Source organism: Populus alba, chromosome 5, assembly GCF_005239225.2.
Source record: "Populus alba chromosome 5, ASM523922v2, whole genome shotgun sequence".
In the NCBI taxonomy this organism is placed as follows: Eukaryota; Viridiplantae; Streptophyta; class Magnoliopsida; order Malpighiales; family Salicaceae; genus Populus; species Populus alba.
In genome coordinates this window covers 17,427,267-17,452,892 of record NC_133288.1, presented here as the reverse complement: position 1 = coordinate 17,452,892, position 25,626 = coordinate 17,427,267, and the positions used below count along the sequence as shown (strand labels likewise).

The window sequence follows — 25,626 nt, the reverse complement described above, 5'->3', positions numbered from 1 at the left end:
TTTAAATTTTCAAAGATAAATTTATAGGAAATTGAAGTTCACATATGGAATCACTTATATAATTAAATCATGTTCACTTCTAATAAACATGATAAAATAAATAACAAAACTTAGAGTCTATTTGAAGCATGTTTGGCACTACAAGGTGCTCATATTTTTCAAAAAATATTCTTTTGTTTTAAATTAATTATTTTTAATACTTTTAAATTATTTTGATATATTAACATTAAAAATAAATTTTAAATAATAATAAAAAATATCATTTTAAAAAATAACCAGTAGTCAATACTATTGTAATATACGCACCTAATTAATTCTTACATGGAGGGTGTTTGGGAATGCTTTTTAAAAGCGTTTTTAAAAAAATTTGAATTTTTTTTTATTTTTTTTGCTTTAAATTAATATGTTTTTGCTATTTTCAAATTATTTTTATATACTGATTTTAAAAATAATTTTTAAAAAATAAAAAAATATTAATGATATGATTTTTTGAGTGAAAAACATTTTAAAAAATAAGTAACCATGCTATTAAATAAAAGGTGTATGAATTGATCGATCAAGCAAAATGACAAAAAAGCTACTTTCAATGACAAGTGTCGAAAAATCTCCACATAATATCTCATTTGTCACCAAACGCAGGCGAGTAGGGCTGAAACGGTTACTGCCAAGCCATTGCAAAGCCAAGCCATTATAAAAGAGAGAGAGAAAAAAAGGAAAATCGATAACATTTTTTCCTCTCTCTAAGTTTCTCTCTCCGGCTCCCCCATCGCTTTTCCTTCCCGTGCGTCCTATTCCTCCTTTGACATCCCCATTAGCAATTCTCTCTGTTTCTTTCTCTCTCCGAAAAAAAAAAAATTATATTAAATAAAATAAAACAAAAAAACAACCCTTCCCTTTCAGTTCTTCAACGGCCCGATACCTCTCTTCTTCACGCAGAGGTTTTTTTCGCTTCTCTAATAATCCTTGTTTCTGTGCTTCAAAAAAGATATGGATGCTAAATTATTATATATTCGTTAATTGTTTTTTTTATTTTTTTATATCTGCATTATCCTTGGGCTTATTACACAGGCTTTTGCTTTTGCAGAGAAGGTGGATTCTAGGGTTTTTCTCTTCTAGCTTTTGACCAAGGTATTGTTTTGCCGGTTTTTGCTGCTTTTGTTTCGAGGGAGATGGTGAGTGAATGAAACAGAGGCTAGGTTTCTTTTTTTCTTTTTGATTTGGGGGCGATTAGGGTCGTGCATTGTGGTTGGTTGCAATTTGGTGTAATTTTGGTTTATTTTTATTTTTATTGCTGTCTTAGAGATGGGTGCGTCTTAATTGGGTTAAAAGAATTGGTATACTGAGATGGGGGCGTGTGAGAATTCGTTTGAGCCACACGAGCCCTTGACTCATGCTGCCACCGAGCAGCATTCGTGCTTGGAATTTATCAAGGATTCTGAGCAGCTGCCAGTCTTGGAGACTGCTCACAGTCTAATTGATTCTAATGTGGAACCGTCTAGTGCGACTGATGGGTTTGTGGACTTGTCTCAGAAAGATAATGTTGTTTGTGCCAGCCACTGTGATGTTAAGGCTGTGTCAGCTGATATGGGAATTGGGTTGACGGGTGAGGGGGAGAGTGTGGTTGGTTTGACAGCAGGGAAATTATTGGAGGATGAATCTGGGGTTATTGGGGGTTGTTTGGATGGGAGGCAAAGTGGGATAGATGATTGTAATGGGGAAACGGATAGATCACGGGAAGAAAAAGCAGGGCATGGAGTCAAGAATGGTGGACCACTAGACTGTGAACGGTCTTTGGAAATGCTGGAGAGAAATTGTGATCAACAGGATGGCCGAGTGGATGATAAGAAAACGGGTGTTCAAGGTGTTACAGAAGAGGAAAGTGATGGTTTAGTTACTGTAGAGGCTGATACTTCCGATGATGTAGTGCCATCAACCTCATGTGAAACATCTGTAGAATCGATACTTGCGAATGATATGACTAGAAATTGTGATCAACAAGATGACCAGAATGATCATGAGAGTGGCAGTGTTCAAGGGGTTATGGAAGAGAAAAATTATGGTTTAGCTGCAATAAAGATTGTTAATTCTGATGAAATAGTTCTTTCACTGGGCAGTGAGATGCCAACAGAATTAATGCAAGCAGAGGATTGGAGCAGAAATGGTGATCAACAAGATGACCAGAGGGATGATAAGAATGTCAGTGTTCAAGGGGGCATGGAACAATATAGTAGTGGCTTAGCTCCAATAGAGTTTGATGATATACATGATGAAATAGTGCTTTCATCAGGTCAAGGAATGCCTGCAGAACTACTACCAGAAAAAGGTTTGCCTAGCAACGGCAATGAACAGTACAAGCATGATTGTGGTGCCTCTCAAGAAGCAGTTATGGAAGAGAAAATTGACAGTTTAACTGGGCTAGAGAATAGCGACCTTCAAGCTGTGATGGAACGGAAAAGTGATGGTTTGGTGGCAAAAAAGACTGCTGATACTTGTGAAAACATATCGCCTTCATTGGGATATGAAATGCCTGCTGAGCGTTTGCCTAGAAATGGTGTTGAGAAGGGAAAGCAGGACAGGAACACCTCTATGGTGCTGACCATGGAAGAGAGAAACAATGATTTAGCTGGGATAGAGAGTTTTAGTATGGAAGGGTTCATGGAAGAAAAAAGTGATGGTTTAGCTGCAATAGAGACTGCTACTCTTAATGAAATAGGACGTTTGCCAGGCTGTGAAATCCCTGCTGGATTAATTTCAGTGAATGGTTCACCTATAAATGGTGTTGAACTGGACAAGCAGTATGATGGTAAGTCTCCTGCTGTGGTTCCAAAAGAAAGAAGTGTTCTTTTAACTAGGTTAGAGACTGATAATCAAGACCAAATATTGCCTTCACTTAACCATGGAATGCATTTGGAATCAACAACTATTACATGTCCACCAAGCAAGTGTCTGCAGTCGGATGACCAGAAGGGTGATCAGATCATTAGCTGTCTCATTGCAGGAGGGGTTATGGAGGAAACAAGTGATGCTTTAGATGTGACAGATACTACTACTTCCAATTGGTTGTTGTCATCACAGGGCCTCGAGAGGACCTTGAAATTAATGCCCACGACTGGTTTGCCAGAAGAAAGTGTTCATCATGATGAGCAGAAGCTGATACCAAGTGAACTAGATTCTAAGGCTGTCAATGGTCTAGCTATAGAGAGGGTTCCAGAGCAGGAAAGCGATGCCTCAGCCAGGATAGAAGCTGATATATATGCTCAGGTATCACTACATGGTGCTATTGACTCTAACAGTGCAGATGACTGTTCTGGAGAGATGATCAATGAAGGAAAGAATCATGTCAGCATTGACAGTGTTTCTGAAACCAAGTGTCATGACATTGCATCACCATCTTCAAAAAGGAGCAATGGAGCACGTAAATCAAGCCGGAAGGCCCAGATAAAAAGGGCTGCAAGGAAATCTAGAAATACAACCAAAGTCCGAAACCTTCATCCAGGTATTGAGACTGTCTTCAAAAGTGTGACAAGGAAGCGAAGCTGTTTCTCCAAACCAGCTCGGTCTTCTGCTTGGGGATTGTTGGGGAATATTACACATGCTTTTACAATGATTGATGGTCTCAGACTTGATGAAATTGAGAATAATGGATCACAAAAAGCAAGGGGTGGCCGAGGAAGCAGAAAGCGGAATAATCGTGCTGGTGGAAGGTCACAAAGGTCTAGCAAGAAAGGCTGTGCTTCGGCTAGTTGCATTCGTTTGAAAGTTAAAGTGGGAAAAGAAGCTTGTCAAACTGAAGGTAATCCGAAGATTATGATCCCAGAGGTAATTGATACAAAAGCATCTGCTGAACTTGTAAGCAATTATGGGGTTGAGTCATACCAGGAAACCAGTTTTGAAATGTCAAAGTTGGTCCATTATGCTGAAGATAATGTGGCTGAAGAGGGAACTGGGAAACAGCTTCAGTCTTTTGATATTAAGTTGAAAAGGGCAGAGTTACATTGCAATCCTTATGTCATGGATGTAAATCTTGCAAACAAAGACATGGAGGGCATGGCGATTTTTGAAAAGTCACCTGGAGATACTGTGGAAGATTATATTGGGGTTCCTCTCCATACAGAGGTTGAAGCACTGGGAGCAACAACTGAGAAGAGGTATACAGATCCTGGAACTTCACCAGATTCAGAAGTTATCAATTTAGTTGCCGAGGGCCAAGTCGATGCAAGATGTCCAGAAGATTTTCATGATGCTGTTCTGTCTTCTTCTAATTTTGCTACAGATCAAGGGGGTAATGGTAAAAGGAGGGGAAAAAAGAAAGAAAGGCTCCCTCAAGCCGCTAACTGTTCAACTACTGCGGCAAGCTTAAACAAAGTTAAATTGGCAAAGAAACGTGGGGGCAGGCAGAGAAAGGCTGATGGCCTTTCCTCTACCGAGATTCTTACTTCATCCAGCAGTGTGAATGGTTTAATCAACACACCAAGCAGTAAAGAATGTTCCGCAGAACAGGTACCTTTGTCAAGAGAGACTGAACTTGAAGTCTCTGGAGAGGCTTTGAGAGAAGAAATCAGTGTGGAAACCAAAATATGTGTTGGTGGACTGGATGCTGAGCTTAGGTCATCAGGATCACAGATTTCAAAGAATCCTCTTCCTTCAACTAAATCCAGGGGAAATGGAGTGAACAAGGGAAGGTCCAAAGTCTCCAACTCTGCAAAAAGCCGGAGGGCAAATGGTTGCAAGGATAGAGGAAATGATAGGAAGTCAGTTAAAAAGAACAAAGCCAAGGGGAAGAGTGTTTGTGATCATGTTTTTTACAAAGTTGATGATGATCCAGAAATAGGTACTGAATTGTTTATATTGCATGATTTGATTTTTTTATGCTTTTGCAGTCATGCCCTCATGGCACTCAATATACGCTTTTGTTATACCAAAGGTCAAGAAGCATTCTGCTCTGACATGAAGTATCGCTGTAATCACACTGCAGATGAAAATGGAAAAATTGATGCTGGCGAGGATACTGCTGCAGAAGAGGTAGCTGATTTGGACATGCTGTCAAGTGGTGTAATGGAGCAAAATTTATCCTCAGATAATGCTTGGGTTCGCTGTGATGATTGTCTTAAATGGCGGCGTATACCAGTTCGACTTGTAGAATCTATTAGTCAAACACATTGCCAATGGTACTTTATCTTTCACATTACTAGTCATTTTATTTATCTTGTGGTTTTTTTTCTTTTTCTGCTGCATGCACACCCCTTTGCGTATCTATTCCTTTTATTTGCTTAAGAAAAAAAAATATTATTAGCACGAGATTAGGTTCAATAAAGAGGTTAAGAGCTTTTCCAAATTAGCATGAGAATCTTAATCCACAGGAGCCATCAAATCATTCTGAAAAAGAACTAAGTGTATTTAAATGTTCCAGAGCAGAACACCATGCAGAGGGCATGACTACTAGGCGATCCCAAAGACAATTGGTTGAATAATTGAAAAATTCTCTTGTTGACTCTTGCTGATGGTTTTTTTAGCATTTCTCTTCATTTGAGCTTCAATACAAACACTGTACAAGTTCAAAAATCTTGCCATTTCTATCTCTCTCCTCAAACCTAGAAAACATATATATACAACAGCATTTCCATGGTTTTTGGACGTACACATTAATCGCTATTCGCTTTCTCACTGTCTACTTTTTGATTCTCTAACGTTGTCAGCTGTTCTTTTTTCTTTTGATTTCTTAGGATCTGCAAGGACAACATGAATAAAGCCTTTGCTGATTGCTCCTTCCCCCAAGAGAAGTCAAATGCAGAAATTAATGCAGAGTTGGGCATATCAGATGTTGATGAGGATGGTTGCGATGCCCCTTCGAATTATATGGAATCGGAATGTAGACAGACATCAGGTATGAAGCATTTGGCAGACATAGAAGAGAAGCAAGATCAAACACAAACTTGAAGCAGGGCCTGTGCTTTGATTCATAAGGGTTTCACCTTTTCACCTAACATGATATTTTACTTCTTTTATAGTTTCCAAGGAGTATGAATTTACACGCATCACTACCAATCAGTTTCTGCACCGTAGCCGTAAAACTCAAACTATTGATGAGGTCTGAATTTGACTCAATTTTATTTTCGCCTATCAATGTTACAATAATTATGCATTGCTGTGTTCTGAATCACATTAGATTTTGAGAATTGAATCTTTTTGTTAAGTGGTAGCTGGCAGGAAGGACATGTGCTTTATCTTAAGCAGCATGTGTGCACCTGATGTTGAGTTATGGCAAGGCAAACTCTATCTCAGATGGCTATGGGCTTGGTTTCTGGGATGCCTTGATGGCTATCATACATAATGGCTCACATTTAGACCTGGCTGGTTTAGTACTGTAACATGGAAAGTGGTAAAATTAGCAAGAAAATATGTTTATAAACATGGTAGTGTTGGTCCTCATATAGATCTAGATTAGCGTATGTCTCAAGGAATTGTGTTACTCTGGGAAAAATGTCATGAATTAGAAAATATTTTGAAAAATGCCGAGTATGACAGGGTGCTAGTTTGCTGTTGCAATCTGAATAAAAAATGTGTAAATGTTTTCGTGTCATGCAACATATTTGATCAACACATACATTCATCCATTAAGTGTGCTATCCTAGGTCAAAACCACACTCCTTTGAGGATGATTGTTGCTGATGATGATTAATCTTAATCATGGCTTAGGCTATCCACAATCACTAACATGACAATTGTACTATCCTTTTCTTTTAGAAATCTGCTTTATACTTCTAATGCTACAAAGAAACGGTCTTCCTTGATACTTAATTTATTTTCTTATGATGCTGACATCTGTGTGCCTTTGGTTTTGCCCTTGGATGCTGTTGTTGTTCTGTACCTATTTATAATGTGCCAACTTTGCTAGTGCTTCTGCTATTCATGGTGTTTTTTCATCCCTAGTTTTAGTAGGTGTGATTGTGCTGAACTGACTGCATCCATGTATCTTCCCGTGGTTTCCTTCAAGAGTAAATGATATCACTAGTTTTAGGATAAGTGTCAATCCATCGTGTTTTAGATTTTATTTTTTTTGAAGAATAATTGACATGATTCTCTCCCCTTTAAAGTTGTTTTTGTGGTCAGTATTCTTGTTTGCGATTTGTCTGTCATTGTAATTACTCTCCCTCTCTTTGACACGTACACAATGGCAAACTTAAGGCCAAAAATATTTGGACCCTGGGATCAGTCCTTGACTCTTACATTCTAATATACCCAGTGGGCACAGAATGTTTTAAAAATCTTTAACATGTATTTTTGCTCATATGCCCCCCCCCCCCAATTTCCACCATTTCTGATCTTTAAAAATCTAGTTTGTAAATCGAGATATTTCTTTTTTAACACTCATTATGTTGGTAAAAAGAGAAACTTTTTTGGAAAGTTTGTTGAGGCCATGGCCTCTCTAAATTTTATGTTTTGACAAAATTTTCCATATTTTTTAAACAGATCATGGTTTGTTACTGCAAAGCACCTGTGGCTGGTCGGTTAGGTTGTGGAGATGAATGCTTGAATCGAATGCTTAATATTGAGTGTGTTCAAGGAACCTGTCCATGTGGGGACCATTGCTCAAATCAACAGGTTGCATAGCTTACCTTTCGCAGATAGTAATAATTATTTCACTTCTCATAATAGTATTTGTTTTTCTAAAAACATTAGTCTAAGTATCATTTTGCAGTTCCAAAAGCGCAATTATGCCAAAATGACATGGGAGCGATGTGGGAAGAAAGGTTTTGGACTGCGATTGGATGAGGATATATCCAGAGGGCAATTCCTTATTGAATACGTTGGGGAGGTAACTTCTTTTAATTTTTTGTAGGCTGCTGATCGGATGTGAACTTTGTCATGAGTTGGGCTTTGAGCCAATGTTGGAAGTCATAGGCGTACTGGGTTTTTTCTGATGCTAGTTAACTTGCATATAATATGTTTGATGCATGATCATATTAGGTGAGTAGTACTAGATCACTTCAAAACTTTCTATGAATGTATACTTTCCTGGCCAACTCTGATATCAGCTTAACTCAATTCACATTTGGAGTTAACTTTATCCAACTAGTGCTCAATAATTAAAGTTAATATGCCCTTTTGTGATAGTTTGATCTCTCTCGCTCTATCCACATGCATACATGGCTATTCCACCAAAAGAAAGATTTAGTTCAAAATGTGCATGCAAATTTCTTTCTATTTACTTTCCTCCAAATTTCTAATATAGGTTCTCTTTCAGGTGCTTGATGTGCATGCTTATGAAGCAAGGCAAAAAGATTATGCTTCCAAGGGTCACAAACATTTCTACTTCATGACATTGGATGGCAGTGAGGTTTGCTGAAGCTCTTCTTCTCCTTTAATAATATTTCTTTCATTATTTACAAGTTAATTTGCTTTAATCAACACTAAAACACTGGAATTGAAAGCCAATGATCCACGGCATATGCATCTGATTTTGAGGCAGCTTCTAAATGCTGTGATGAAAGTACTGGTGGTAGTTTCTAGGTCTTTAAATCTAACTTGTCACCAGACAGAACTTTTGGCATTATTTAGTATCTACTGCCTTGTCAACTTTTGAGTTTATATGTTTGGTTAAAATTGCCAAGAGGTATCTAATGCACCTGGGCCCTCTAATTGTTAGATTTGTAGAGATTATTTATAAATGTGTTAGGTGTCCTTTGATTGCTGACATCATTGATTGAAGGTTCACTAAAATAGCAATCATTTTATGATTTCAAATATTAACTTCTAACTTATGCTTGTTACTAATGATGCACCTTTAACTAGATGTACCATATAATTTTCTTGCAATGGCTTGTGTTTTATTTTTTGTCTCATTTCTCTATGCTGAATGGATTTATAGTTTTGTTTGATCTCTGCTGTTTTTTTTTTTTTTTTTATCTAATTATCTCGCCACAATTGTTTCATGCTGTTCTGTAATCCACATTTTCCCTTCTTTCAGGTAATCGATGCATGTGCGAAGGGAAATTTGGGGCGTTTCATTAATCATAGTTGTGATCCTAATTGTCGTACTGAAAAGGTGATTAATTTTGATACATGCCTCTCTTCATTTTTTTCTTTTATTTAATGAGATTCTATTTTACACTTTGCTGCACATTGTTATGGTTGGATGATGCACTTTGAATATGCATTCTTGAGCTTTGAGTCATTGATGGAAATTTTTATTTCTTCCATTTCTCATGCACTGTTTCTTCAGGACTATATTCCCAAGTCTACTGCTGAAGTTCTGTTTTTTTTCACTTCTCTCTATTGCACCTCTTTCTCTGGATCTTTTCATCTTTTCCTTATAGCTGGGTTGGCAACAGGCCAAGAAGAGCTTAACTATTTTTTAGTATTTGAAAAATTTTAAGAATTAAAAAATGATTAATGAGTTGACTTTAGTCATGGGGATACATGGCAGCAGCTCACAAAACCTTTTCTTACGAGGCACTTGAATCATGCCAAACAGGATACCTACTAAATTGGAAAAATTGATGTCACAAGTTATTAATTACTTTTATAGTATAATTTGGTTTCAGAAGGCTGGTAGGAAACCACTGAGAGGGCTATTGGCCATGTTTTGGATACATTTCCATGCTTCTTTTGTGCCCGGACTTCCGAGGCTTAGGCTTTGTGCTATAGACATTTTGTAAATTCACTGCCCCCTTGCACTGTCCATTTGGATTGCAGGATTTCCCACAATATACATTAATATATGTAGAAATCAAATTTTGAATTTCGCTCATTTCTCTAAACTATCTTTTTTTCTGATTGGTTCCATATTATATATGTTTTCCAATCAAAAGAACAAGAAAGAATTTACTTTAAATATTGTCTGTGATTAGAGCAATTGGAAAGATTTAAGTCAAATTAATTTTGTCACATTCTTTGTCAACAACAAGGCTTTATTATTATTATTATTATTATTTATCTCTGGGTCTATTTTTATGGGACAATGGAAATAAATTATATTATTTATTTTTAAATGTAAGAGATTATAGTGTTTAGAAACCTTGAACAGAAATCTTTAGAATATTCTTTGTACAACATGTCCTGTTTGTTTGGATCTCAATGGTTTTGGTCCATTTCTTTTTTGTTCAAGTATGTCCCACTTCTGTTTGGGTCCATCTGTGTACATAATCTTTATCACACATAGGGCTTATAACTATGTACCAACAGATAAAAATTTGTGACAAAACTATGACTGGCGACATGTTTCTGTTGGTTAATTTCCTTCAAGTACTCATTGCACTTTGGAGTGACATAGAATTCTTATTTGATCTCCTTGTATGATTTATGTAGTGTTTTGGCATACTCAATGACCTTCTATCCTTGCACAAGTATCCTTTTAATGTTATTATGTATGGTGCCAATTGCATGACCTTTAAATTCCAAACTTTCAAATCCATTATAACATTCTCAATTAATTTATTTTCTTGACTTTGTAAATTTTTGTTTACAGTGGGTGGTCAATGGAGAAATCTGTATTGGATTATTTGCGTTGAGGGACATTAAGAAGGTATGCTCACACCTTATGTTAAATAATCTTGTGCTTTTCCATCTGAGCCACAGTTGTCATAGTTCTTCCTTTTTTCAATCTCCGGTTACTTTCTACTTACCATAGAAGCACATGGAATCATGGTATGCAACTCTTGATGATCAAGGGGATTTTCTGAAAATTGAAAGTTCGCATATGTGCTTTTATTTTCACTTTTCCTTTCTTATTGTTTTATTTTATTAGTGTTTAGGTTTACTTCAGCTGTCCACCACTTGCTCATCTCTGCTAAACATTTAAAGGGATGGAAATGGTTGAGCAGATAATCTATATGAATATTATATTCCATGATTGGCAGGATTGCTACACAAAATTGATTGGTCATTGTGGGAATTTACATATTTATTTTACACTGTAGATTTGTGGGGAGTTCATAAATTGTGGCATTACCAACTTGATTGATCATGTTGTTACCTTTGTGTTTGGCTAATAGAAAATATTGGCTCCTTTAATCATTATGAAACAAGCTTCTTCCTTGAAGGGTGAAATTTGTGTATTTAAACGCCTCCTCTTCTTTTGTTTCCTTTTGAAGATTAAGCAATGTTCCTAGTTTGTTTCTGCTAAATCACTTGCTTGCAAATCAATTGATTGAAGATTGCCCAGCACAACTAGCCTTCAACAATACAATAATTAAACAACAGATGAAAAAAAGAAATTCAGTGATGCTTGGTGGAAGTTTCTGAGAAAGCATCAGAGGATGCAGTGCCTCACTACATGTATACCATAAAAGGCATCATTTGTCGCGGCCACACGCCTGCCTTTTCATTTTCACATACATGCATGATTATCTTATATTTTCATAACCATAGGTTTTTGGCAGGGTGAAGAGGTGACATTTGACTATAACTATGTAAGAGTTGTTGGGGCTGCTGCTAAAAGATGCTATTGTGGCACGCCTCAATGTCGAGGCTATATTGGTGGTGATCCAACTAGCACTGAAGTAGTTGATCAAGTTGATTCGGATGAAGAATTTCCTGAACCTGTAATGCTTGAAGATGGAAGAGTGGGAGGTGGCTTAAAAAATAAAATATCCAAAACCAATTTCTTTGGTTTGTCAAAAGACAGGGAAATACAATTCAAAACATCTGTTGGGAACTTGGAGGTTGCAACTGAAATTAAGGATTTGACAAACCAATTAACCCCTGCCATGTCTCTATCACCCAGTGCATCAGAAATGAATGGTTTACCTGGAGATTTTTCTTCTTCCAGTCAACAAGTAGAAACCTCCCCAAAGGCTGAAGATGTAATGACCCAACCCACACCTGCTGTTCAGCAAGAGATTTCCAAGGAAGAGACTATGAACAAATCCTTGTATTCCAGTCAAAAGTTGAGGACCTCTCCAACTTCAACTCCCACCAAAATATTGTCTGATGATGTTATGATTAACAGGAAGTCTAAGCCTGCCGCAGCTGAAAACAAGAGGGTTTTTGTGAAATCTCGTTTTATTATTAAAACTCCACACCAATCTAGTTTAATCAAGAAAGGAAAGTCTGCTGGTAATCTCATAAACATAAACAAGGTTCAGACAATGGCCAGCAAACCTCAGTTTCCACTTATCAAACCCAAAAAATTAATAGAGAGTGCCTCGAATGGCCATTTTGAAGCAGGTTAGGATCCTCTAACTGATCTTTTTGTCAAGATGGTATTGTCTGCAATACTTAAATGATTAATGCCTTGTAATGTTTTCAGTTCAGGAGAAACTTAATGAGTTGTTGGATTCCGAGGGTGGCATAAGCAAACGGAAAGTAAGTAACTCCTTGAATAGTGTTTTTCAAGTTTTTGGGAGTTTCTTAATGTTGTTTAATAGCCTAAAACACAGTGTAGCCTTCGGAGGTAGCTGATGTTTGCCTTGTGAGCTTTATTAACCCCCCCCCCCCCTAACTCTTTCCTGTTTTATTCTTTTTAGATTTTTAACTGTTAGCTCTTGCATCTGCCATACTTTTTTGTGTAGCTGTGCATTTTCATTGTGTGATGAAACCATGCTTTTTTTTTCATGAGAAAAATGTCTGCTTTTGATTTTCTGTAATAAAGATTCTTCAGTATCCGGATATTTCATTTCTTTATTTACCAAAATTACATGCAATGATGTGGAGTTGTTTCTAAAATTATTGAAAACTTTATCTGTTTTATACATTCCTGCTCAATTGTCCATGTAATTTTATTTTATTTTCTTGACAGGATGCTCCTAAAGGCTACCTGAAACTTCTCCTCCTTACTGCAGCTTCTGGTGCTATTAGAAGTGGTGAAGCAATTCAGAGGTAATTTACATTGTTTTTATATGTTGTTTCTGATAACTATTGTACATCAAGATCACCACCACCCTGTGCTTTAGGTATATAATATTCCTTTTCATATGTGAGATGAATCCTGAAAGGGACTCATGCTAGATGATTTTATGAGGTCTTGATTTAATAATTTAGCTTTTTTGTTTCGCAGTAATCGGGAGCTTTCAATGATACTTGATGCACTCTTGAAAACTAGATCACGAGTGGTACTGATGGATATAATTAACAAAAATGGTAGATTTCCCTCTTCCTTTTGCATGGCATACAAACCAATCTTGCGTAGGAATTAGTAAATTTGTTGATGTTGCACCTTTATTTGCTTAAAGAATAACCGGTGGTTGGTTTCTTTCAGGTTTAAGAATGCTTCACAACATAATGAAGCAGTACAGAAGGGACTTTAAAAAGATTCCGATTCTCAGGAAGCTTTTAAAGGTGCACATGTTGGCAGCTCTGTTATATAGACATACCACACCAGGCACCTTTATTATGCGCCCCAACTTGTGTCAAATTTCATATCCTAGTACTCAGTTGTTTTATCTGCAGAAACAGACTCGTAATAATGTTATACATTTTTTTTTCCAGATAGATACTCTTAGTCCTTCATGGTTCAAAATTGCAAAATTGTTAAAAATAGATGCTTTATTAAGCGTGGTGGCTATTGAAGGAGAAACTATAAACTATAATAGTACAAGTTAATGGTATTCCTTTTGAGTTTTGTGGATAAAATCATTTTTTAACCTCTGAACTCTTTCCATAATTTCTCATCTGCTCATCTTCAGAAATATTATTGCAACTTGATTTATTTCATGTAGACTATCTTGTAGAACATGACAAGCTAAGTTTTCTAGAATTTTGAGACTAAAGCGTTTTATTAACTGACTTTTCTGCAGGTTTTAGAGCACTTGGCAGTCAGGGAGATACTTACATTGGAACATATAAGTGGAGGGCCTCCTTGTCCTGGAATGGAGAGGTTAGATTATTCGTCTGGTTTTTATTTATACATGTATTGTCCTACTTTGCTGATGAAATAGGGGTCGTACCTTTCTTTTCTTCAACAAGGAAATGCATGGTGGATAACTAGTGATATATTTAGTTTACTTTACTTTGGGATCATTTGTGTGGTGGTCATATTTCTTCTCTGGTACATTTTAGCTGTAGGAAATCATCATGAGGGGCTGCTGATTCAATTTTGGTGGTCTGTAACTAATTATATATGGAAGTGAAAAGGTTGATAGGATTTTCTTAGGATGGAATGCTGATTTTGTGAATTGAAAATGAACAGAGGAATAATATTGTTTGATGTAGAGTAAAGAGAAGATAGGGTAGACTCTTTTGATTCACCAAGGGAATTGACCAACATCTGGAAGCAAATAATAAGTTAGAAAGACAAGCTTATTCTGTGGTTCTTTTCCCGAACAAGTGAGTCTATATAAAATGACTAAAAAAGAGAAGCAACCTTGGGATGAAAGAAGCTTGCATTACCCAGGAAAGAGGCCTGTTATACAATTGAAACTTCATAAGGTTCATCATGGAATAAATGTGCAAAGAATTGAATTGAAATTCTCTGTTTTTCACGAGGAGCCTTCATTTTTATTTTTATGTTTCCTAACTGCTGTAGGAATAGGGAATTTGATACTGATAAGAAAAGATAAGTTGGTGATTACATTTTGACAAAAGACCAGTGCTTCTATCCTAGGACTCGAAACCTCTCTTGTTCATTATCTCTATAATTGCCATCTGATCAGATGAAGGTGAGTTTGATTAGAGTGAGTAATTCGTAGGCCTTGTTTTTAAGGTTTATGTTTGGGAGGGTGGACGATAGGTGGAAAGTATTTTTACTTGTTTGGGAGAGGAAACGAGTAGAGGGGGAGAAATCATGTGGAAAGTGGGTTTTTCTTTTTCCTTTATATTTCTCTTTCCTTTCATTTCCTTTTCTTGTTTTTTTTTTTTTTTTCCGGTGCTGGGGGGTTGATTTTAGTTAAAACTTATGTTACTCATCACTGAAATTTATTGTGGTATTAAATTCAAAGGGCATAATTATAATTGCAACACAAATAATATTTTCCTTTGCTTTTGTGTACCAAACAAAGGAAAAAATTCTTTTCCTTTGATTCCATTCATTTTTACTCCTCTCTAACAAATGATGGAAAATACGTTCCTTTCCGATTATTTTCTCCTCTTATATGTTCATTTCCTCCATTTTCTTTCTTCCCCCATTTTACCCCCAGAGATAGCCTAAAGGACATCGCCAACTGGCTACAGTTAACTTTCTGGTTTCCTGTTCTATCTCTCAAGACAGCCAAATTCTTGCAGCTGTTGACTCATTGCATGCAATATGAAAATGCTGGTTTTTCTTGTCATATTTATTTTACTGGCATGTGTTCCCTGATAAGTTTTATTTATGCAGCTTTACAGAATCCATGTTGTCCCTGACAGAGCACGATGACAAACAGGTCTTGTCTCTGACTCTTTACTTCATAACCTGGTTCTAAATTCACATTTAATACTTGTGTTATGTGCCTCTTCTGTACCAAAATTTACTCTTCAGATTGGGGTGATTGCTTTCAACCCCGCAAGGATACATGGTTTAAGACCGTCTCCAAGCTCTCTCTTTAAAGTTTTCTTCAATTCGATGATAATTGAGCTTTGATTTCTTTTACAAGTATTGGAAATGCCAATGCTGACCTTGTATTTTACCATGCTGAGTAAAAAAAGGTTCCAACAATATGATAAGCCTTAATTTTTTTAAAAAAAAACTGTTGTGTGCATTAAATTTTGACGGTGGACAAATACTGCTGGATCAAACCAAAATAGAAAGGACTGACTTTGGACAAAAGGCTTTTTCTGACTTCATGGTTTTGAATGTTGCTTGCAAATTTTTAGGATGGCTTCTTGCAATTTTTATTGTGAGTCTGTATTAGAGATAAAGCAACGTGTAATGACTAATTGCTGTCCTTGGGTGTGGAATTTGAGCTTTAATGATTGTGGTGCATGTGTGCATAGGTTCATCAAATTGCAAGAAGTTTTCGAGATAGATGGATCCCTAGACATATCAGAAAGCATAGCTATATGGATAGGGATGATGGGAGGATGGAGAATCACAGAGGTTCAAACTGCAATAGGGTTTCAGCTTCTCATAATCATTGGCATGATCAGGGTGTAAGACACACAGAAGCACTTAATGGTGTTGTGGAATCAAACCTTGCAATGACTTCAGGGGGCACTGCTGTCCATGAGGACAGCTCTGTGAATCGTGTAGGCAGCGGTACAAGAACTCGCAAGCGTAAAACTAGATGGGATCAACCTGCTGTGGGAAATATAGCTTCCAGCTCTCTTCAGCATGTTAAACAGAATGTTAATTCTGGGTTGGTACAACAATATGAATCTAACCCAGTACTTGAGTTAAGTAAAGAAGTGCCAGTTCATGTGGACAAGGCAGGTGGAGAGTACAGTTATTGCCCTCATTGTGTTCGCAATTATCGCTGGCAAGATGAATCTAGTAGTGCTGATGACAGAAAGCAGAATATTCACGAGGATTTTCCACCTGGATTCTCATCTCCGATTAACTCTGCTCTTGCATCCAATGCTTCTTCCACCGTTGCTGAACCCCCTCAACAAAATGTTTTCCAATTGAAGTTTCCTGTTGGTATGGTTGTCGGTCTTCCACAGAAGAAATTCAATTCCCGCTTTCCTGTCTCGTATGGAATTCCCTTGTCTGTTATGCAGCAATCAGGATCACCCCTGGCTGAAACTGTAGAGAGTTGGGTTATTGCTCCTGGCATGCCTTTCCATCCTTTTCCACCATTACCACCACTTCCCTCCTGTAAGAAAGGGACCCAACCTTCCTGTGATGCGAGCTCTATGGAGGTTGATGGTGATGCAGATCAAGGGCAACAGGACAGCCATGATCCTACCACTTGTCCAAATGAAAATAGTCCAAGCATGAGTGGTGGTAACCAACCAGATGTGAATATTCCTGGTCCAAATGACCACCAAACATTTAAACGTGTGAGGGGATTTTCATATGATTTGGGAAGGAGGTACTTTAAGCAACAGAAGTGGAATAAAGTGTCTCCTCCATGGGTTCGGAATAGGAATGGGTGGGGATGTGTAGGAGACAACTCAAGAGGTGGAATGTGCAGCACTGACATGGGAAGTCTAACAAATGAACAGAGGAACTCATACTGTTGACAGGTTGTAAGCTGTAGACTGGAAAAGGCTGGCAAATACTTGATCAGCATGCACAGCGTCTAAATGAGCATTGATTTTTTAGGAAATGCTCTGAAGAGCTACTGATTATTCACCATACTTTTAATGTATTCTCGATTCTTTTTTCGGGTTTTCATTTTCAATGGGAAATTCATTCATTTCGGAATGTCAATCCTCATACTCAGAGTTGTGATGCTATAGCTGGAGGGAAAGCATTCTTCTTATCCGGCAATGTCTTCTGTTGGATGTTGATCCATTTTCTCACACCTCGAAGAGGTAGGTAGTCTTGTTTATCTAAAATTTTCTCATAGGATTAATATTGTTTATCATTGGAATTGATAACCAATTTATTGGCATCTTGCATTGGAAAAAAGAAATTCTTTGATGATATGGAAGGTGAAAGATGATTGTGTTTCTTCGATGGTTTCTCGATTCTTTTAAATTAGTTTTTGTACTTGGCTGGTGCAATTTCTCCATCGATTAGTTTCACGGATTTTGGAGTTTGGGTCTCGAGCTGAACTGTAGTGGCTACAGTCATTCGTTGATTTAATCAAGTCAATGGCTTGCAGTTACAATCAAGTGAATGCCTCGTTATTACAAAAAATAGCAAATTCTAATTGTTCTTGCCTTGACTTTTGTGATTTTGGAAGAACTTTTATGCACGTCGAGTTTCCACAACACATACGTTCATAGCAAAAGATTAGTGGTGTGCAGTGTGAAACTAACTTCTCTGTTAATTCATGCTGGCTGTCCTTGTCTCCTTTTCATCTTATGCATGAACACCGAGCTCGTAATCCTTAACAAATAAAATCTATTATAATATTTTGCCCCCTAGATTGCACTTCTTTATTAGCAGCAGAAAAGGAAAGCATTAATAGCACAATAAGATTGAAGTCTCTTAAAAGATAATATGTTGATCGGGCACAAATGCTTGACTTTTGATGAAAAGGCCTGCTTATGTCGCTTGGTGTGCATATACTTGTAGCATGCTGTGGTTAACATTTATGGTATGTCGTGATTTATTCTATAAGATTTCCAGTCTCACCAATTGTTTAGGTTTCGTCGGGTGTGATCACCATTTATGGTATTACTGCCATCATGATGTTGGATCTTTATCATGGATTTTGTTGGATCACTAACTAGATTTAATCAACTATGATCCTTGAGATGGTACCAAAACATGGAGAACATGAAATTTGTGTGAAAATGAATTTCCTTTTGCTGGATGTTAGTTTGGGATTTGTCAAGGACAGGCGGCAAGAAAGAACAATTACTTGAAAATTGTATAGTTGCCATGATTGTGATCCTTAACATTTTACTACAAGCAGCTGAATTGGATGACTACATGCAGGAGTAAAATCAGCATGTTTTCTTCGCTTGTTAATAGCCAGTAGGACATTAGGTCGTTCTTGGTCTCTACTGAACTGCTGATTGCCATCCTTCTGCTCCTGTAAAGATTATCTTCCAAAAAATAATCCATACATTTGTCGAGGTGATGGACGTTAAAAAAAATCCGATTTAATTTAATTATAGGAGCCAAAACTCATGTCCATGTTAATTCTACCAGATTGTCTCGTCAGCTTTTCTTGGTCCATTGAGTTGCTTGTAGTTTGGGTTTTTTTTTTTTTTTTGGGTAACAGGAGATATCAATTTCATGACCATAACATAGCATGAACCTTCCTGTTTCCTAGCCAAAGTGCCTGCCCCCACACGCTTTTAGACCTTCTTTCTTGCACATCCACATGAGAATAAATACTATATATATATAAACACAAAGAAAATGATGTTGAAAACTTTAAAATTTTTTATTTTTTATTTTAAATTAATATTTTTTTAATGATTTTATATCATTTTGATACATTAATATTAAAAATAATTTTTTAAAAAATAAAAAAAATATTATTTTAATATATTTCCAGCATATATCCCTCCTTAGATTAGATCCCTCTTTAGATTAGATGAGCTATATAAGAATAATAAAAAATATAATATAAATAAAAAAAAAACAAAAAAATTACAGAATATGGTATTCTATTTATACTATATCTTAAATAAATCTTATATGTTTATAAAAAACACTTTAAAAATCAACAATAACCACATTCTCAATTCAACCTCATTAACATTCAGATCAAAACAAATTCCCATTTCTATGAAAGAAAACAAAACACATTTTCTATTTCATTTTGCTAATACAAAAATCTCTTCCTGATTCACAGACATTACCTTGATATTTACTGCTTCCATGATGTCATTTCCCATCTGTTTTTCTTACTAATACCTCCTCAACAAACTTCTGAAACGAACAAAGCACCAGGTTTTCACTAGTGTTTTGTATCTTCTCCAGCCATTGAAATACTTTCCAATCACCTTTTTATAACTAGGCCTTTGCTGCATCAAAACCCAGTACTCAGCAATATTTGGCCTGCTACTTATGTACTCATCTTCCAGTTTCAAGAGGACTAAGCGAGCCAGCACTGGGATCAGCATTACATCTGCCATTGAGAATTCCTCCCCTGCTAAATATGCTGTTTCTTTTAGCTTGGTCTCAACTTCATCAAGAAGTCTAACAAGATGCTCTTTGCTCCGTTTCAAAACTTCAGGGTTTCCCAGCCTCTCCTCCGTTTCATATGCATCTTTTAGCTTACGGTGGTAAGCACTGGCTAGTTCAGGAGATTCAGCCATCCGAGCTATGATCACTTGTCTAATGAATTTGGAAACAGAGATGCGGTACTTCTCAGGGACGTGGGAAAGTGTGAAGTACTTGGGGTTCCACTCCTGTATCTTGCACATCCATTCAACAGCTTCTCTGCTGCTAAAGGATGAGTCACCACCACCCAAAGAGACGACTACAATTCTTTCGATATACCTACAGAGTAGTGTTCATCGTTTTAACAACTGTCTGAAAATATGGTGTATTTGAAAGAACTTCAAAATAAAAAAAACTAGTGGCCTTTTGGTACACTGAAAATGTTGAAAGCCTATTGATATATCATGATACGTGAGTCAACTCAAACTTGATTTCTTAAATACTTCTGAGCATAAATGCATGCGTTAGGATGAGAAATAACTAAGGGAAAAAAAGACCTCCATGGATTGTGTCAAATTTGACATTGCTTCCAAACACAACTCATACACTCGATAGAACAGTGGTAGAAAATGAATGCGAAGGATGAGACATACTGGATTATTTCAATAGTGTCGAAAATGATGTGAGAACCGTTCTGGAAAACTGGGAGTTTTGCGCTTTGATTTATCCCGAAGAATGAGGCGTCCATGTTCTTGCCCGTTATAGGATTGACATGGTTTGACGTGTAATCAATGCCCTTCTCTTCCAAAGCTAGTCTGACCTTCTGGCTATCCAGGGAGTATGGATGGTGATATAGCTGCATGATTCGATTTACTGGTCGGTTGAAAAGTCGAAAGCTTTAACTTCAGTTTTTATCCTCCAACGATCGTTCAGCAACAGAGAGTTATGCCAAGGTCTGGGCTTGAACTGCATCAAGAGATCAGTTTAACATCATTCACTTTGTGTACTAAAAGAAACTCTAATGGATAAATACCACTCTCATAACCCATTAGAAAACTAAACAACACTCCAGCAATAATATTTTTATCAAGCAATCAAATAACAGGGTTTTTATGACTGTTACTTATAATTCTTATGCGAACCCTGTACTATGGGAATTGGATCCGATAAATTCATTCAAAGGAAGTGAACCGAGACTTGTGGAAAAGATGGAGGCTCAACTTAATTGAGACATTTAGTTGCATGTATACAAGCAGAGAGGCATGTGATAAAGAGGAATATCAGTTATTCATTTTATGAAACCAAACTTTAAATTCAAGAATCAGGGATATGCTCATATGCACAAGCGCAGGCATCCGTAAATTTCTGAATAAATTGAAAATCATATATAATCCATGTTCTTCAAGCAACCCAGATATGTATTGTTTACTGTTGATGATTCAAAAGAAGAACCCATGGCTTGAGTTTCCCACGACAGGGATTACCATAGGAAACCTGTAGAAAAAAGAACGTTTTTGGCCGGATTGATATGCTAAAAACTGTAACTGTCCCCTCCAACCTAACTTAGCACTCGCAGTTTTTCCAACCAAATTCGTCAGCCAGCAAACAACCCATATCAAGTATACCATGCAAAGTCCAAGGAATCGCAGTATAGAGGTTTTACAGTGGAAAAATAATAAAAAACAAACTAGAAGAAGAAGGAAACTCAGAGCTCAAATAGTAATAAAGGATGAGTCAAGGCTTAAGGCCAAAAAAAGAGAAAAAAAAAAAAACAATTAAAACCAAGAAACTGAAAGAATAGACCTAACAAGGAAGAATTAATGACAAGTGAGAAAGAAAGAAGAAACGGTTGACTGAGACCGACTTACCGAGAAGAGAAGACTGTCAGAGTTATTGGGTTTTTTGAGATTTGCGTGTGTGGTGGTGTGGGCACATGTTGATGTAAGAAGAATCCCTCCCTCTCTCTCTCTCTCTCTCTCTCTCTATCTATCTATCTCTATCTCTCTCTCTCTCTCTCTCTCTGCTTTCTCAATTTTGGTGGACTAGAAGAATAAAACTAGAACCAAGAAGAAGCTTAAAAGGCTAGAGGGGGAATAAGAAAAGAATATTAACAGCTGCCATTGAGAGAAGATGGCTTGGTGCTTTCCAACTTCCATTCGGTAACCGTCCATAACAGGACCTCTTCCACTCTACTCGCTTGGGAGTTTGCAGAACCACCGGACACGCGCTGGAGCGAGCGAGCCATGTACTTTATAAAAAAAAGCGATGCCATCCTTCATAATGCCATATAAAATACATACAAATAGAACATTCACCGAGTTTCTCCCTGCTTCCTACATGTCGAATGAGTTCTTGATAAAAGATTTAATCTTGTGTTTATGATTGAATAAAAAATGTTTCTCGTAATAATCATTATTTATTTATGAAATATGAGTCTTTATGTCTATCATTTCTCTGTTAATATTTAATATTAATAAATAATTTGTTTGTGAAGCATTCGGCACCTAGTAGATTTTACTAGATTTTTGCTTGTGCTACTATGCAGGTTGAGTTAGATATTTTTTAATTGTAAAAATAATATTCAAGTGATGCTAGTAATTTTTTAAAAGATAAAAAAAAAAAATTATGGTTATTGACTTCAACTAAATTCAATAAATTTGGCTAATTTAATAAGAAATTAAAAAAAATAATGATAGTAAATAAATTGAACTAAACTGAAAATTGACAATAATCAACTTAAAAAATAAGCGTTTGTCAATATTACAGAAATATATACTCTTAGTATTTTTTAAAAGGTTTCAATAATCTTATTTAATAACAAAATAGAAATCAAATGAGAATATGATAGCTCCATAAAAAAATAAAATAAAAAACATTTGAATCTTAATTCTCATCAAATTAAATATTTAAGGAAGAAAAAAAAACATGTAATAAAACTTGACCGAGCTAGCTTGCTAAATCCATAACTTGGTTGTGAGATTGAGATAATCTCATAGAAAACAAATTGAATAAATATACAAAGCTCAATTCTCAAACAACTCGATGTTTAAAAAGTAAAACTAAAAAAAATCAAATTTATAAAATAAAAAAAAATCCGAGTCAACTTGAGTTCACTTACCAAGGCAGCAACTCAAGACATGAGATCGAGATAACTCTCATAAATTAAAAATTATAAAAAATCATCAAGCTCAATTTCCTACTAACTCAATGTTGAATGATAAAATTAAAAAAATAATCAATTTAAAAAAAAACCCTAAAAAAACATAAGTCAACTTAAGTTAATTTATGAAACTCATGACCTAAATCATGAAGATGAGACTAATATCATAAAAGACAAATCTAAAAAAAATCACAAAGTCAAATTCCAAATCAACCAAATATTGATAGATAAGATTGAAGAAAAAATTCAACCAAACAAGGATATAAAACAAAACAAATAAAATTTTAAAAAATAAGATTAAATTTAACATAAAAAAATTGAAACCAAATGTTAAGGGGTGTGATAAAAAATTCAATTAACAAAAGGATAAAACAAGAAAAATCAAGATAAAATTTGATGTAAAAATTAAATGAAATATCAAGGAATGAATTGATAAAAAAAAAAAAAAAATAATAATTAAAAAAATAAAAATCAAATCAATCCTTGATGTTAGGAAAAAAGATATAATATTTATCTAAACTTCAAAGTCAATGATTGAATCTCTAATTATTTTAAATCAATAAAATTAAGTTTTTTTTTTCAAATTAAAAATTAACTGAGTGAAAAATGGTTCCTCGACACCTTGAGATATCTATAAACATGCATGAAAAATAAATCACCAAAAACAATTGGAAATCAAATAAAGTTTAAAGGACCAAATAAGAAGATAAAGAAACTAAAGGACCAAAGTGTAAAAAAATTCTAGGAGGAAAAAAAAAAGAAACACAATTAAAAAAAAATAATAATTCTCCTCACAATCTGCAGTAAAATATAAAAAAAAAAACTACGCACCCTTAGTTTTTTTATAATAAAATAATTGTTTTGACAACAAGTTTTAAAAGATATTGAAAGGTTTACCGGCATAAAATAAAAGAGAATTATTGTGAAGAATGACAAAATGTGATTTTATATTTTAATCACTTTTTTTATTTAAATAATAAGAGAAAATTATTAATAATTAATTTTTTAAAAGGTGAGAAACACTTTGATTATTAATTTTTTATAAATTATATTTTTACATACCCATTGTATTAAATTGGCTTAACATTTCATACTGAATCATTAATCTTGTCAACCTGATGATTAATGAAAAATTAAAAACATAATATATTTGCTATTTTGATTTTTTTTTAATACCCATAATTCTTTTATAATAAATACTTATCATCTTCATATTTTTCTTATAACAAAATACACTGAAACAATTATATAAATACTAGTAAAAAATGAAACCAAATTCCATTCCAATGAGCTTAATAATTATAACAAAATAAAATTCTTAATTTTTTTATATGCAGTATTCTATTATATTCCAATAAATACTAAAAATTAAAGATGTTCAATATAAACATAAAAAAAAAAACAAAAAAACTCTAAACTAAATCATCCTCAATTATCTTTTATAAAATAGTACTCATCCATAATAATATATGTTATGAAGCTCATAACAATTTTTTTTCTACGTAGACAATTAAATTATTAGCAAGAAAGTTATCATTCATTTTAATAATGAGCCTTGTTTTCACAAATTTCTTTTGAGAGAAAGCTTTCGTTTGTAATTGTTATAAATGCATAAAGAGTTAAGATTAGTCAAATTAATCTATCAATTAAATGATAGATTTTTTTTTTTTTTTTTTAGAAGTTGTCATTGCTCTACACAACTAAAAAATAATAGTAAATTTATGAAATTTTTGTACATTAAACTTATAATGTTGCAATTAAAATCTTAAATGAAGTCTTTATTGCTCATCAAAATCTACGGGGTAAGTGTTTTTAGCCAAATTACAAGCATCATCAACATTAAATGAGCTATAACAATCTTGAGTACATAATGTTGAACTTAAGCTAAATAATCATTAGTAAATACCTTTTTCTAGGGTTAGAAATGAAAATTTTAATTTTCATATAAAAGAACATGATATATTTCATTCTATTAATATCTTCTATATATACATATAAAAATAAATCACAAGTGAATTAATTAATTTCACATCATATAGCTCTAAAGAAAAAGGAATATTTAACTCATACCATCAAAACTCTAATACAAAAATTACAAAATATAAAATTTGAAACACAAAATGAGAAGTACCTTTAATTATTGTTTGGTTATGTTCTTATCAATGAGAAAGTGTTAAAAATATTGGGTTGGTGTAGGAGAGGTTGGTGTGATCATAGGTAAAATGATGAGATGCTCTAATATCCAGAATCCATGTTAAAGAGAGAGATGATTTGGTGGAGGAGTGGAGTTGGTGGTGGTCGAGGAAATAAGAACTAGCCGGAATAAGGGACACCTTTTGGCAGCATGGCCTTGAATTCTGCAGATTTAGCAGTATCTCAGGTATGGACGAGAAGGGCGATTGTCAAGGGAAAAAGGTGGTCTGCTAGTCGGTGGTGTTGAATACCGATTGACATTGTGATTGAAGGGACGCCATATCTCGGTGGAGGAGTTGTTTCTAGAGCCCCCGTGAGAGTGCCGACTTTATATATTGTGACTGGTTAGATTTGTAGTGGCTGGGAAGGGAGATGATTATGGCTTTGGTAATTTTAAGGATGCTTCAAATTTCAGCAATTTTTTATTTTGGTATGTTTGTTTTTGTATTTTAATTTTTTTTAAAATAATAATTAAAATTTATTTATTTTAAATTAATATAATTATAATATTTTTAAATTATTTTAATATATTGATGTAAATTGTTTTTGTTCTACATGTTTAGAAAACTCAGTCCGTGATATCGTGACGGGATGTCTTGCGCAAACTGAATCAAAAGATAAAAGCCCAAATTGAACTCTCTCTCTCTTTAATTTTTATTTTCATATCAGGGAGCCCAAATAAAATAAA

General features: G+C 35.1%; 2 protein-coding genes across 3 annotated transcripts; one reads left to right on the top strand and one right to left on the bottom strand.

The window, feature by feature from the left end:
- The first annotated feature begins 677 nt into the window (after positions 1 to 677).
- On the top strand, positions 678 to 17,471 carry LOC118029282 (histone-lysine N-methyltransferase ASHH2). The gene is made up of 18 exons (XM_035033134.2): positions 678 to 938; positions 1,085 to 4,831; positions 4,976 to 5,168; positions 5,724 to 5,884; positions 6,009 to 6,088; positions 7,471 to 7,602; positions 7,700 to 7,816; positions 8,246 to 8,338; positions 8,969 to 9,046; positions 10,469 to 10,525; positions 11,382 to 12,168; positions 12,251 to 12,306; positions 12,740 to 12,819; positions 12,998 to 13,080; positions 13,199 to 13,278; positions 13,737 to 13,816; positions 15,254 to 15,299; positions 15,850 to 17,471. Exons 2-18 carry the CDS (start codon positions 1,345 to 1,347, stop codon positions 17,035 to 17,037), a joined length of 6,798 nt encoding a protein of 2,265 aa, XP_034889025.1. The 5' UTR covers positions 678 to 938; positions 1,085 to 1,344; the 3' UTR covers positions 17,038 to 17,471.
- A 1,678-nt stretch (positions 17,472 to 19,149) lies between these two features.
- LOC118029281 (glutathione S-transferase TCHQD) lies at positions 19,150 to 21,946 on the bottom strand. 2 transcript variants are annotated; one of them, XM_035033132.2, is made up of 3 exons: positions 21,454 to 21,946; positions 20,239 to 20,551; positions 19,150 to 19,924 (listed from the first exon to the last, which is right to left on the bottom strand). In XM_035033132.2, exons 2-3 carry the CDS (start codon positions 20,445 to 20,447, stop codon positions 19,330 to 19,332), a joined length of 804 nt encoding a protein of 267 aa, XP_034889023.1. In that variant the 5' UTR covers positions 20,448 to 20,551; positions 21,454 to 21,946; the 3' UTR covers positions 19,150 to 19,329. The 2 variants fall into 2 exon arrangements, with proteins under 2 accessions (XP_034889023.1, XP_034889024.1); XM_035033133.2 differs by lacking the exon at positions 21,454 to 21,946 and adding an exon at positions 21,070 to 21,422.
- Positions 21,947 to 25,626: the final 3,680 nt, after the last annotated feature.

Bases quoted from the DNA above. Each gene is read 5' to 3' on its own strand.
- LOC118029281 (XM_035033132.2), bottom strand. From the start codon at position 20,447: ATGCAGCTATATCACCATCCATACTCCCTGGATAGCCAGAAGGTCAGA. The intron at 19,925-20,238 runs GTATGTCTCATC...ACTACTCTGTAG, and splicing joins GACACTATTGAAATAATCCA to GTATATCGAAAGAATTGTAG.
- LOC118029282 (XM_035033134.2), top strand. From the start codon at position 1,345: ATGGGGGCGTGTGAGAATTCGTTTGAGCCACACGAGCCCTTGACTCAT. The intron at 8,339-8,968 runs GTTTGCTGAAGC...CCCTTCTTTCAG, and splicing joins TGACATTGGATGGCAGTGAG to GTAATCGATGCATGTGCGAA. The intron at 12,820-12,997 runs GTAATTTACATT...TTTGTTTCGCAG, and splicing joins AGTGGTGAAGCAATTCAGAG to TAATCGGGAGCTTTCAATGA.